Source organism: Chanodichthys erythropterus, chromosome 19 (assembly GCF_024489055.1).
Source record: "Chanodichthys erythropterus isolate Z2021 chromosome 19, ASM2448905v1, whole genome shotgun sequence".
Taxonomy (NCBI): domain Eukaryota; kingdom Metazoa; phylum Chordata; class Actinopteri; order Cypriniformes; family Xenocyprididae; genus Chanodichthys; species Chanodichthys erythropterus.
In genome coordinates, this window is record NC_090239.1 from 15,185,579 (window position 1) to 15,199,862 (window position 14,284).

Sequence of the window (14,284 nt, forward strand, 5' to 3'; positions counted from 1 at the left end):
GTGAAGTATCAGCTTATTCTCAGCTCTCGGTTATGTCATGCTGGCAGAAAAACAGCACAGATATTGACTACACAGCAGTCTACAGCTTGATGAATGCTTCCGTTCTCTGCATGCTTATGACATGTTAAGTACTGAGTATCATTTCCCGCTTGTAATCTGACATCTGAGTAGAAATACTTCCTTTGCTTACCTCCTTCTTTACTATGTGCTTTTTTGATCAATCATAGTCTCGTTTTGGGTTATTTTTGCACTCAAAGAGTGGATTAATATTTTATTAATGATGTCATTCATAATTCATCACTGGTGATGTCTGCATTATTCAAGGAGGACTCCTTTACTACAGTTTATTTCATTAGTTATTCAGGCAAACTGCCCAGCTTGATGTTTTTTTTTTTTTTTTTTATTAACTGAGCTATTTCATTAGAAGATTTAGTTTCATTCATAATCTTAATTCATGCGCAGTATAGTACTTTTTATATTGTGTTTAATGTATTACACATTTGTTAATCTACTAGATTATTCTTTAGTTACCAAATATATATATATATAAACTCTTTTTGTATGGTTCATTATTGTCTCATATATAATGTGTTGCATGTCATTCCAGTCTAGTTACTCATGTAGAATGTCATGGACCAGAATATATCGTTCATCCTGTACACTGTTTAATCTCACATAAACAGCTGACCATCTGACGCACAGCAGAGTGGGAGAGCAACCCTGTCAGATTCCATCAGAGATTACTGCTCTCAGGCCTCAGGGGTCCTTCACAGCCTTTTTTTCCTGTGTCAATCATTATTCTGTGGTCCTTAACCAATCCGCAGCCACCAGGTGGGTTGGTATTTACTATCATCATCCAATCAAATTGCATCACACTTAAGAATTCCTGCTGAGTTGTGACTTTCAGCTGACTATTCTTATTTTTAGCATGGAAAGTAAGGAATGATTCAGCTGTTTTTGTTTGATTTTTCAAAATCTATTTGCAGGTCTGCAGCAAATACAACATATTATTTAAATTTTCCCAAAATATTGGTGATGTTAACCCTATATATCTTAACAGGAACATCCTCATAATATTATATATATATATATACACATACATACATACATACATACATAACAGTAATGTAAATGTATGCGTGTGTATTATTATATTACCATGCTATACATTGAATGCATATAATATAATATATTAAGGCATACATAACAGATATATATATTTTGCTATATATATATATTTTATGTTCCCTAAACTTAATTATAAAAAACTGTACATTTTCCCAAAACATTGGTAATGTTAACCCTATATATTTTATATATTATAACAGGAACATTCTGTCCTCATAATATTATATGTATTATGTATTAACATGCATATGTATATACATTGAATGTATATGTATGTGTATATTTTTATATTATATTAACATGAATTAAATATATATAATATAAGGCATACATAATATATATATAGATATGACTAAGCAAAAGAATATTATATTTTATTGTATTATGTTATGTTAACATTCACTTGTATTATACATATCATTATACATACATATAACATTCAATTGTATTATACATATTTGTATTATAATGCAATTGTATTATACATATATCCCAAATAATATATGGATTAAATATGTCTAAGCAATTGAATTATATTTATATTATATTATATTGTACAAATTACACAAATATATTTTACTGTGGTAATGGTAAAATGTTTATTTTCACAGGCTAGATAAGAATGTTTATGCACTCCCGTTTCTTTCCCATAAAGAAATAAACAACCTAGATTTGAGTCAGAGCACATGGTCCCCAGGGTGCAAGAGGATGGCAATAATTGTAAAAAGCATCTGGTTTTAATGCACTGCTGGCTAGAGCGTAATAAATATGTAATCAGTCTGTTCGACATTGCTGTGAGAAGCAGTGCGTGTCTGCTGTGTGTGTGTGGAGGGGGGTGTGGGTGGAGGCTGTAGCTGCAGCACGACTTAAATGCACTGCAGCATCCAGCAGGTTCTGTCTCTCTGCATCCTGTTCTCTTGCGCCTGCTCGCCTCTCTCTCTCTTTCTCGCTCTTATTTCCCTGCTCTCCATCCAGAGTGTCCGTGTATCCATCTGTCCCGGCACAGAATCTCTCTGTATTCCTCTCTCCTGTCATCTGAAACTTTCAACATATAGCCAGACACCGTCAACCCTTGCAAACCCTGCCAGGCCCAGTCCATCTGCAGAGCTCCATCGTCAAACTCAACGTCCAGGATGGATGTTCTAATGAAGGGATTCTCCATGGCCAAGGAAGGAGTGGTGGCCGCCGCTGAGAAAACTAAAGCCGGGGTTGAAGAGGCAGCTCTCAGGACCAAGGAAGGGGTCATGTATGTGGGTAAGTGCAGATGTTTGCTGCTAGTCTGTGTGTGTGTGTGTGTGTGTGTGTGTGTGTGTGTGTCCCACGCAGGGGGAAATAATGCAACATTGACAGTGGTAATAATAGCTGTGTTCTGTAAAGGTCTTTGCAATTATTCTCAATGGATTTAATGCAGATGTGATGGATGAGTCTGCATTCCATTAGTATATGTGTGTGAGAGTGTATATGTGTGTGTGTGTGTGTGTGTGTGTGTGTTTTGAGGAAAGGAGGGTCTCAATGAGGTTGTGCTCGATTCTGCTGAGAAGCTGTGAGAGTGTAGATGGAGGCAGCTGCGAATGTGAGATTCATGAATGATAAAAATGCTGCAAAAATGGTGCAGGCAACGAAACCTGGGGTGTGGTGAAGCAGTACAGACCTGAACGGGACAAAGTAAAACCTAATAATGACAGTGTACACTAATATTTCAAATAAATTAATTCATGTTTTTGACACTATAAACACAAATATTTGAATAATTTTGTTTTTATTTAATTTAACAAAGTCCAGTATGCTCACAATTGCCATAATACATCTCGTCTATAATATAATATAATATAATATAATATAATACATAGAAATACATTGCGTAGAAATGCCATTTTTAGGCGAGATTTGCTTTTTTTTTTACCTTTTGTTACACTTATTTCCTGCATGCATTCATGTGCATGTGAATAAGAGACATACCTGTTATTTATCTATCCAATGCATTATAATAATTCTGGACATTATTTCATCCTGCATGCACTATAAAGTGTTGTTTATGTGCATGTGAACGAGACAGAAAGGGGGGCATAAAGAGAGCGGATCAGCTGAGCACTGCAGCATTTACTCCCTCCCTCTCTGTGCTCGCCGTCTCCATGCGTATGTGTGTTTGAGAGAGAGCGTGTGCCGATGCAGCAGGATTTGCCTGGTTGTGAGTGGACTGTGATGACTAACCCTCATCCTCTCCCTACGCCACCATAGATAGAGAGAGAGATGGAGAAATCAGGTGCAGTGCTCAGTGTTATGTCATAGGCTTGTGGCCCCATAGCGTCTGCTAATGCTCATCAACACAGAAATGAACAGATGGTAGAGACAGAAAATACAAACTACAAACACAGTTCAATGTAAAATGATGACTATATAGGATTCATTTAATGAACAGCGTCTCAAAATGACCTACACACATTAAACACTCAACAATCCTCAATGTCATTTTCATCACCTATAACTCGACAGTGGTAATCTTACCTAATCCAATCAGATCAACAATCAACCCAGCATGCATTTGGGTGCGATGTAATCTTTATAAGAACTCCTCCACCAAGGTCACCTGTGCAGAGGTCACAGGCCGGCAAATCCGCTCTCACCAAATGCATGTATTGTCAGGAGGCTTCAGAGTGCTTATATGGCATTGTGTGCACAAGGGTGTGAAGTCATTACTCAGGTTGATTGTTACGAAGGCAGGTTACTTATTCTCCGTTTGTGAGTGAGAAAGCTACTGCGTTTGGTACTGTGAATGGCCTTTGGTCCAGACCTGTATTTTCTGAAGATGCAGTGTCATCGGCATCAGCGTATGACGCAGTATCATACGCTGATCTCCCTCCAACTGCAACTGATATTGCATACGCTTTATCTACAAGCAGCTCAGATTACTTCAACAAACGGATCATGTGTATTTGAAAAGCAAACAGTGCAGATAGCCTTTGATATATAGAGAGAGATACATGTAGAAAGACGGCAGGAGAGCAGATGTACTCAGCCATGCAGAAACTACTCAAATCTAAGCATTCACATAAAGAAAGACAGAGAGGGATGGAGAGTAAGAAGGGAACTCTCTAAGAATAGAGATGGACAGATGTACAGGAATATGGAAGCAGGGTGGATCCAAATATTAGACAATTTCAACATCTGCTTAAACTGCACTAACAACAGATGAGCTGAAATGATGTTCGTGTGTTGAATTTTTAAATGCATGATGACAGCAAGGCTTTAATGTGTGTAATAGATATTGAGGGGTATATAAGACTGACAGACTAACTCTTTGAAGCATTGAATGAAGTATTTGCTATTTTATCAGCTGGAATTCCCCTCTATTTTCATTGATTTGTATAGTCCACTATCATCTGTAAATAGAGATGTAAGCAGGTTTAAATTGTGATTAGATTGCTTAAATATGAGACCTAATCTGCATTTTGTATATCGCTTAATGTCTCTAGTATGTTGCATATTGCTAAAATAATATAATTGTTATATGAGATATATATATATATATATATATATGTATGTATATGTATATATGTATATGTATATATGTGTGTGTGTGTATATATATATATATATATATATATATATATATATATATATATATATATATATATATATATATATATATATATATATATATATATATATATATATATATATATGTATATATATATATAATAATGTATATGTGTGTGTGTGTGACTGACAAAGTGATTTCACTTTGAAATGCACAGTGAATATGCAGCACAAACTATTCATGCTTTTCTAAAACCATTGTTTATTATTATGACCATATGTATGTAAAAACTACATACACTACCATTCAAATATTTGGGGTCAGTAAGAAAATCAAGAATACTTTTGTTCAGTAAAGATGCATTAAATCGATCATTAAAGGCATTTATAATGTAACAAAGGTTTCAATTTTAGATAAATGCTTTTCTATTCATCAAAGAATCCTGAAATAAACATATCTCAGATTCCACAAAAATATTAAGCAGCACAACTGTTTACAGCATTGATAATAAGAAACGTTATTTATTATTGTACTAATGTTTCACTTACAATTTTTACTGTATTTTTGGTCAAAACAATATAGCTTCTTTCAAAAACATTTAAAAAAATTTCATTCAAAACTTTTGAACCGTAGAGTAGGCCTATATTTCACATTTTGACTCCATAAATAGAATGGCTTTTCCTCTGTGTGCTTTTATTTGCTCATTCTTCCATATAGTTGGCAAATAGGGTTGTTGAACCAATCTCATGAAGAGCATTTCATGCTTATTTCTTATGTTTTAGGCAACAAGACAAAGGAAGGAGTGGTGTCAGGTGTAAACACAGGTGAGAAATTAATAAGTGTGCCTATTTAGAAAATAGCAATTGAGAATTGAGAAGTCATTTACATCCACTATCTCTAAAATCGACCCTCACAGTTGCCAATAGGACCACCGACCAGGCAAATATTGTGGGTGAAACAGCGGTAGGCAGCGCTAATGACATGGGACAGAAGACAGTAGAGGGACTGGAGAACGTGGCTGCATCAACCGGCATGGTCAACCCGGTGAGTGACTGTGCTCTCATGTGGTTCTCCACCGGCACCAGATGTCACCCTTTCTCCTTTTAGATAACCCAAAGATTGACATCTTTTAATTAACTATTATCTTTGTTTAATCTTTCAGGTATATTGCATTTCAAATACATTTAAATGACTTAAGACTAGGCTAAGGGATCTATGTAACCTGGGATAACCACAAAAGCCAGTTTTGTGTGATAATACTGCACTGTACTATACTGTAGAAATTGTGTCTAACATATTCTGTTTGTTTTCCCCCTGTACAACTGTGCTGTTGACAGGATGAGGCTTTATATGAGGTGCTTATAAATGGGGTTGGGAATGGTGGTTTAGTTTGTAGAAAGCCTGTGAATGTGGCATATATACTCATGCTGCACATGAGACTGAGCTTTGAATTTAGCTGACTGCTATATGACACACACCACACAGATGGGGCGAATGTGCGCAACCATCCATATAACAGCAGAGTTCGGTTACCTTCATTCAATCCCCACTGGAGTCATTCTCTTCATTCTGCATAATGAGACTGAATGGCTGCATTGATTACCAGGATTCTCAGTTCCCATTTAGTTAATGATCTAATATGGTCCGTGTTCAGTCATTTGCTGGAAAGAAAACTCTACTGCATAGAATTCAAGGGAGCAAATCTGTTATTTTAGTATTATTTATATACTATTATATAAATTACAATAAGTGAATTGTTACAAGAGAAGCAAATCTTCACATAATAACACATGTGGGTGAGCTGAATGACAAGCAAAGACGTCTAATACAATCATTCCCATTGCATCAACTAACAGCCTGTGCACTCTGTCATGTCTTCTACCAGAACATGCAATCTGGCAGAACAGAACAGATGCAACAAAATATGATTCACCAAGTAAATGACACTAAAGCAGTTACACTTTCACACCCTCAGACAGCTTATCAATGCAGTGTGCCACTGCATTCTGCATTTCTAACTGCTCATGCATGTTTTCCCTGTGCAATATTTGTTACTTTGCTCCTTTTTAAAATAATGTTAAATGATGGTCTTATAAAATTTAACACATTCAATAATAATCTTGATACTAATGTTTTTTAATGTTTTAATATTGTGCATGCAGGAATGATGGCTTGTAGAACCAAAGTTTTGCCTTCAAGACATTAATATGTATTTTATTAATATATATATATATATATATATATATATATATATATATATATATAAATAAAATTCCTTAAACTGCTCTATAGCACAAAAACTTTTCTGGAATTCACAGATCAGTTTTCATTCTCAAAATGGGTTATCGTAAGTTTTTTTTAACAGTTATCACACATATTCAGAAGACAATTATGCTTCAAAATCATCATAAAATTAAAATGACCCTATTTACATTCACATTCTGTGGATGATTCATGGGTGCGCTTTAAAGGGATAATTCACCCAAAAATGAAAATTCTGTGATTAATTACTCCCCCTCACATCGTTCCATAACCTGTAAGACTTTTCATCTTCAGAACATAAGTGAAGATCTTTTTGATGAAATCTGAGAGCTTTCTGTCCCTCCATTGACAGCCTATGCAATTACCACTTTCAAGGACCAGAAATGTAGCAAAGATAAAAGGGTTAAAGGGTTAGTTCACACAAAACTGAAAATTTCAGTCATTAATTACTCACCCTCATGTCGTTCCACACCTGTAAGACCTTTGTTTATCTTCAGAACACAAATTAAGATATTTTTCATAATATCCGATGGCTCAGTGAGGCCTCAATTGCCAGCAAGATAATTAAGACTTTTAAATGCCTAGAAAGCTACTAAAGACATATTTAAAACAGTTCATGTGACTACAGTGGTTCAACCTTAAAGGGATAGTTCGCTCGTGACGGCACATTGATGTCCTAAGACATGAAACGATTGATTTGTGCGAGAAACCGAACAGTATTTATATAATTTTTTACCTCTAATACACCACTATGTCCAACTTCGTTCAGCTTCCGGCTAGTGAGGTCTGATCGCGCTCTGACAACGGAAGTGATGTCTCGCGCTCATTGAAGTATATGGGCGAGACATCACTTCCGTCTTCAGAACGCGTTTTTTGACCTCACTAACAGGAAGCTGAACGAAGTTGGACATAGTGGTGTATTAGAGGTAAAAATTATATAAATAATGTTCGGTTTCTCGCACAAACCGATTGTTTCGTGTCTTAGGACATTAATGTGTCGTCACGAGCCGCAGGTTTTAATTTTGATTTGTCTAAGCAAGTTTTATTTACTGTTATAGTTGAAGTTCCCATCTACTGCTATTATTTGACTGACAGACGGCAGCGGTTGCAGTTAAAAATCATAATTTGCGTTCGACTGAAGAAACAGTCACCTACATCTTGGATGCACTGGGGGTAAGCAGATAAACATCAAATTTTCATTTTTGGGTGAACTATCCCTTTAATGTTATGAAGAGACGAGAATACTTTTTGTGCTCAAAAAAAAACCTAAATAACGACTTTATTCAACAATATCTACTGATGGGCGATTTTAAAACACTGCTTCATGAAGTTTTGAAGCTTTACAAATCTTTTGTTTCGAATCAGTGGTTTGGAGCATGTATCAAACTGCAAAGTCACATGATTTCAGTAAACAAGGCTTCTTTATGTCACAAGTGTTTTGAAATTTCAATGGTTCACCACTGGGGGGCGTGACTGTAGCAGTTTGATACATGACATGAGGGTGAGTAATTAATGGCAGAATTTTCAATTTGGGTGAACTAACATTTTAAAGGACCAGAAATGTAGCAAAGACATTAAAGTAATCCATGTGATTTAACTTCAGTTTTTTTTATTTTAAATCGGGGTACATCAGGGCCTCATTTATAAAATGCTGCATAGAAACCATCCTACATTTGATCTGAGATCATTTGTGTGTACGTGTGATTCAGAGAAAACAAACGTACACACACAAAAAAATGTGGATTTTAGCATACGCACACTGTAAAGATCAATTTACGTATTATTATTATTATTGCAGCTTAGATTTCCAAATACCTGCATTACTCTTGATTCTGCCACAAGGAAAAGTGCGTATTCCTGCTTAGAAACTGACATAAATCTGAATGTTAGCATGGATTTTAGCATACGCACACTCTAAGATCAAATCTCTGCACACGTTTTATAAATGAGGCCACAGATGTTTGTCTCCTCAATCTAAATTGCTCTGAAATGACTTTCCTTATTGGCAAATTTTGTTGAAGGAAGGAAAGTTTTGGATGGGGATGTAGAAAAGAAAGATAGGACTAAGACTGAGACAGAGTCATTTGAGGAGGACAGTGACTCAGCAGAAGAGCCCAGCACAGCTGTACTGCAGAGTCAGAACAAATAGAGACAGAAGATGTGCCTGCCAGCTGCATTCACCTTCCAAAGGAACTCCATGGCCATCGATTACATCCTTCCCTTCTTCCCTCCATCTCTGCAGAGACAGCAGTCATAACACACTGCAGTAAAGAGACACAGGGAGTGTCTGAGAGGCCTGTGGCTGTGCTGCATCCCTGCATGTCTGAATGGATATTTTATTTAGTATGGCTATGACAGAATGGATATTATTTAGTATGGCTATGACAAAAGCAATGTTTTTGAGCTCTGTATGAAGATTCACTGCTGAATATATGAATGCCAGATGGATCTAAAGACAAGAGACTTGGATCTTAATGGTGTCTGTATTCCACAGGGTGACTTCTCCCATGGGGGCGGCATGGAAGGAGGAGAGGGTGGAGAGGTGAGAACAGAGAAAAAGAACTTTCCATAAAAAAAGTATACAGTTTGTCCCACTGTTCTTTTTTTTCTTCTTTTTTGATAAACGTATTTCTACCATAAAATAAGCATGTCATAAATTTTAAACAAATGTGTATTCTCCCCTTAAAATTGAGGATTTGGCCTATCCCACCTCAGAGGTCTTATAGCCATTAAATAATTTTCATTTAAAAAAAAAAATATATATATATATATATAATATATATATATATATATATATATATATATATATATATATATATATATATATATATATATATATATATATAATATATATACACCACTGTGTTTAGGGTTGATAAATCTCTTATGCTCATCAAGTTTGCATTGAATTGATCAAAACTACAATAAAAACGGTAATATTGAAAAATATTACAATTTAAAATAACTGTTTTCTATTTTAATATATATTTTAATATACAATTTAGTGTGATTGTAAAGCTGAATTTTTAGCAGCCATTTCTCCAGTCTTCAGTAGGGTTCAGTATCATTTGAATTTTAATGATTCAGATTCTGATTCTTATCAATTCCAGTAAGGTAAAAACAAAACCAAATTAAACTTAGATATTATTCACATTTATTTTAAGTCTTATTGCAAAACATTTAATTGTATCTGAATGCAATGATCAAAAATCAATATGCTAAAGAACACTTAGGCTACACAAGGAACTTTTGCCTATATGGTTTAAAAATACCATAGCAAAAACAACTAACCTAAATATAAATTTTAAGCATTATTGAAGACAAGTTAACACTTGGTAATTGAAAAAGAACAAATAAACAAATTAGCAATCACACAAATTAATACGATTGAAATAATGTTTTCGGGTTTTCAGGTATTCAGGTACAGAAACTGTAATCCAACGTAAAATAAAATACACATTACAAATATAGTTACAAAAGTTATTCAGTCAATAACAGCTTATGTGAATTTTCTCTTTTGCTTTTGTTGTTGGGCTGCTGTCACTTTAAGAGCTGCACGTATCCAATAAACTGTTATGCGTTTTCTTTGTCAACTGTTAATGTTCACTCATAACATAACCAACTGTGTTTACGAGGATATTTTGACATATTTTTGTGTGTATTTGTCTGTTCAAGTGCAAAAAGACGCAGAAGAGAACTCAGTTCAGTATCGCGCACTATTCGATATGAGAGGCGGCTTTCTGTGCGCACATTTAGGATGTGTGCACAGCACAGAAAACTGTGCAAGTCTTCTTGCACTTGCATGGTTTAAAATCACATTAAAATCTTTTTCTGTTTTTTCTGTGCACACGCTTTGGATGTGCATGCAGCACAGAAAACAACATTGTGGGTCTTCTTGCGCTTAAATGGTTTAGTTATATTAAAATGCACACAAAAGAATCAATGAGGAATCTAAATTTCAGTTTTATAACAAGTATCCGATTCTTAAGCTTAAGTATCCAATTTCAGAATTGGATTCGATTTTTGATTCCCAACCCTAGTCTTCAGTGTCACATGATCCTTCAGAAATCATTCTAATATGATGATTTGGTGCTCAATTGTGAAAACAGTTGTGCTGCTTAATATTTTTGTGGAACACCTTAGCACATTTTCTTTCAGGATTCTTTCCTGAATAGAAAATTCAAAAGAGCAGCATTTATTTAAAAAAAAAATTTAATTACAATTTTAAATGTCTTTACTGCTACTTTTGATCAATTTAATATATTCATGCTGAATAAGAGAATTGTCTATTTTTCTTTGTTTTAAATCCTACTGACCACAGAGTTTTGAATGATAGTTTGTATACAATAATTATATTCTAAAATATAGAATATTCTATAATGAATGGATGGATGAATGAACGAATGCTTATATGCTTATGTTTATTGCTAGAAAATTGACCTCCTGAGCCAATCCTGATTATTTTATGGGGTTAAGCACTTGCCTTCACTGTCCATTTTCTGAAAAAGAAAAAAGGAATGACTTGATTCTGAACTCTCTCCATGGAGTGTCCAAAGCATCTGTGCAGATAAGAATGACTTAATCTGTGTTGAACATCAATGTTTTTCTTTCGTTTCATCAGGGTTATTAGTCCAGAGGCCTGACGCTGAAACAGTCCCCTCTCTTCCCTCTGACTCTCCACCTCTGAGTTTCTGCTCCAAAGCCTCACCTCGACCCGACTCCAGATGTTACCGATATTTTTTTGTGACTGTATGGAAAACCAGAGTTGAAAAAGACTTTCCCCGAGCCCTGTAGCCTTTAGATGTGTGACGCTTCCCCTCCTCTTCATCTGTGGTATCGTCATGCTGTTCTCTAGTGTTATTGCCATTCCTCTGCCCGTCCACACCTCATCAGACACACTCAAACACACACCCTCTCTCACTCCTTACACAAAAAAATGGACAGGAACCGTGAAGCCCAGAGGCTGATATCAGAGGTTGAGGTGGTGTTTTAGGACCATGGCTGGGGAAAAAAAAAAGATACCCGCATGACCAGTAATGTAAGAAAAGCAATACATCTCATTTCATCAGGGCATGTAGCAATGTGCGTCTGGATCTTTGTAAGATCGTAGCCATGTTTTCGATTTATTTAGTCTTGAAAATGCTGCAATGTACGCAATGACAAGTTGTGTGTACATTAAGAGATACATTACATTCCTTTAGTTCAGTATGTGTGCAGAATAGAGTTACTGTGTGCTTGATCAATAGACTTACCGTGTGATTTGTTAGAGTAAGAACAAATATGTTTATTCACAAAATGTGAACGCATACTGTATACATAGATACTGTAAAAAAAAAAAAAAAAAAAAAAAGATTATCCGTATTGATGTAGCTGTGCTAGACTTGCATCTCTCCATTTGCTTGTATATGTGAGATTTGGTTCAATTTGGTTTTGAGTGAGGTTTGTCTGTTGAAAAAGGATTTTTGAATCCTTTGGCTGCTAGGACAAGAAGAAAAGAAATCAAATCTTCAAACACATTCTGTTTTGTCCAGATTTTTTTGCAATGCATGTGAAGTCGGTGTGTGATCATGAATTTGTGATGCCCGCAATGTAAAAGCAATACTACAGCACCATTGCAAAGTTTGTCGTTGGTCTATTCTGTAGCACTGTGCTATATGCTGACTCTAGGAGCTGTGTTTTACCAAGGGAATGCTAAGAAGTGTAGATCTTTACTAATCAGATGACCGTCTTCATCTTCATTTAGCCTTGCCATCATGGCCACCCAAACCCGTCCCTGTCCTTTCACTCAACGGCGTGTTCAGATCCATCCCAGGCTTGTGTCTGCTGTAGGTACCTAGGACAAAGCTATCAAACATTGCAGTTTGTTCTTTCTTTGAAGCCACAAAAAACTGAAGACTGCATGTTGCCTTATCAGCACTCGTATACTCTCTCTCTCTCTCTCTCACATACACACACACACAAACACAAACACTTACATACACACAAAGCAAATGATCAAAACACAAAAACACTCTTCAAGCTTTCTTTCTTTGAGCCTGTCTCTCTTTGCTCTCTCTGAAACACACACACACACAAACAAATGTCCCACATATATTTTATGTTGGCATCAAAGCAGGCAAGCTGATTTTATAAACTGTATAAGTGAAATAAAGAGTTTTGTTGAAATCTATGCCGAATATGTGTCATTTTTGATTTTGCGAGCAGGAATGGAGAAGTGTCCTTTGCAAATGCACGAAGCACTATAAATATGGTGTAAATATAGTATGCACTACAACTGTACAGCTCATTACATACCATGCATGCAGAATCTGTAAGATCTTGATGTTGGTCCCCTTTTTGCTGCCAAAACAGCCCTGACCCGTCAAGGCATGGCCTCCACTAGACCCCTGAAGGTGTGCTGTGGTATCTGGCACCAAGATGTTAGCAGCAGATCCTTTAGCAGATCCTGTAAGTTGCGAGGTGGGACCTCCATGGATCGAACTTGTTTGTTCAGCACATCCCACAGATGCTCCATTGGATTGAGATCTGGGGAATTTGGAGGCCAAGTCAACACCTCAAACTCATTGTTGTGCTCCTCAAACCATTCCTGAAGCTTTTTGCTTTGTAAGGGCGCATTATCCTGCTGAAAGAGGCAACAGCCACCAGGGAATACTGTTCCATGAAAGAGTGTACATGGTCTGCAACAATGCTTAGGTTGGTGGTACGTGTCAAAGTAACATCCACATGGATGGCAGGACCCAAGGTTTCACAGCAGAACATTGCCCAAAGCATCACACTACCTCCACCGGCTTGCCTTCTTCCCATAGTGCATCCTGGTGCCATGTGTTCCCCAGGAAAGCTTGTTACTTGGAAATGAGATGCTATTCATAAATTCACACAGAAATTGTGACATTAGAAGTGTTGTTAATTGTAGTTACTACCAGCACTGCTGGTCACCATCAATGGAGGGTACAGAGGAGACTAGCAAAGATGAAAAAGTGTGTACTAGCCTGTTTCTGAATCTAAATATACTTTACAGAAATATTTTTGATCATAATACAGCCAGGCTGTATTTGGGGGCTAAAAAGACAGTTTATCCTATTTTGAAAGATTTCAAACTATTTTCCCTTCTCATGCCAGTCGATGATAATAAACTGCACAGAAAGCTTTTATTAGCTAGAGATGCATGATCAAGATCTGAACTGCCATTCAACAAACAAAAATCAAGCTAAACACATTCATACAGACCACAGCAATTATCCACCACTCCTTTAGCACCCTTTGGGGATCCGTCAGCACACACCCAATATAAGAGCAAACCACAGAGTCTGGATATTAAGCAATAGCACTGCTACTGCAATCATATGTATGGAAAAA

The 14,284-nt window shown here is 36.2% G+C and overlaps 1 protein-coding gene across 2 annotated transcripts; it reads left to right on the top strand.

Annotated features, from left to right (window-relative positions):
• Window positions 1-694: 694 nt before the first annotated feature.
• sncgb (synuclein, gamma b (breast cancer-specific protein 1)) lies at window positions 695-13,111 on the top strand. 2 transcript variants are annotated; one of them, XM_067369688.1, is made up of 6 exons: window positions 695-831; window positions 2,184-2,382; window positions 5,449-5,490; window positions 5,583-5,710; window positions 9,423-9,470; window positions 11,550-13,111. In XM_067369688.1, the coding sequence occupies exons 2-6, from the start codon at window positions 2,262-2,264 to the stop codon at window positions 11,556-11,558; spliced, it is 348 nt and encodes a 115-aa protein (XP_067225789.1). In that variant the 5' UTR covers window positions 695-831; window positions 2,184-2,261; the 3' UTR covers window positions 11,559-13,111. The 2 variants fall into 2 exon arrangements, with proteins under 2 accessions (XP_067225789.1, XP_067225788.1); XM_067369687.1 differs by lacking the exon at window positions 695-831 and having other exon boundaries at window positions 2,046-2,382.
• The last annotated feature ends 1,173 nt before the right edge of the window (window positions 13,112-14,284 follow it).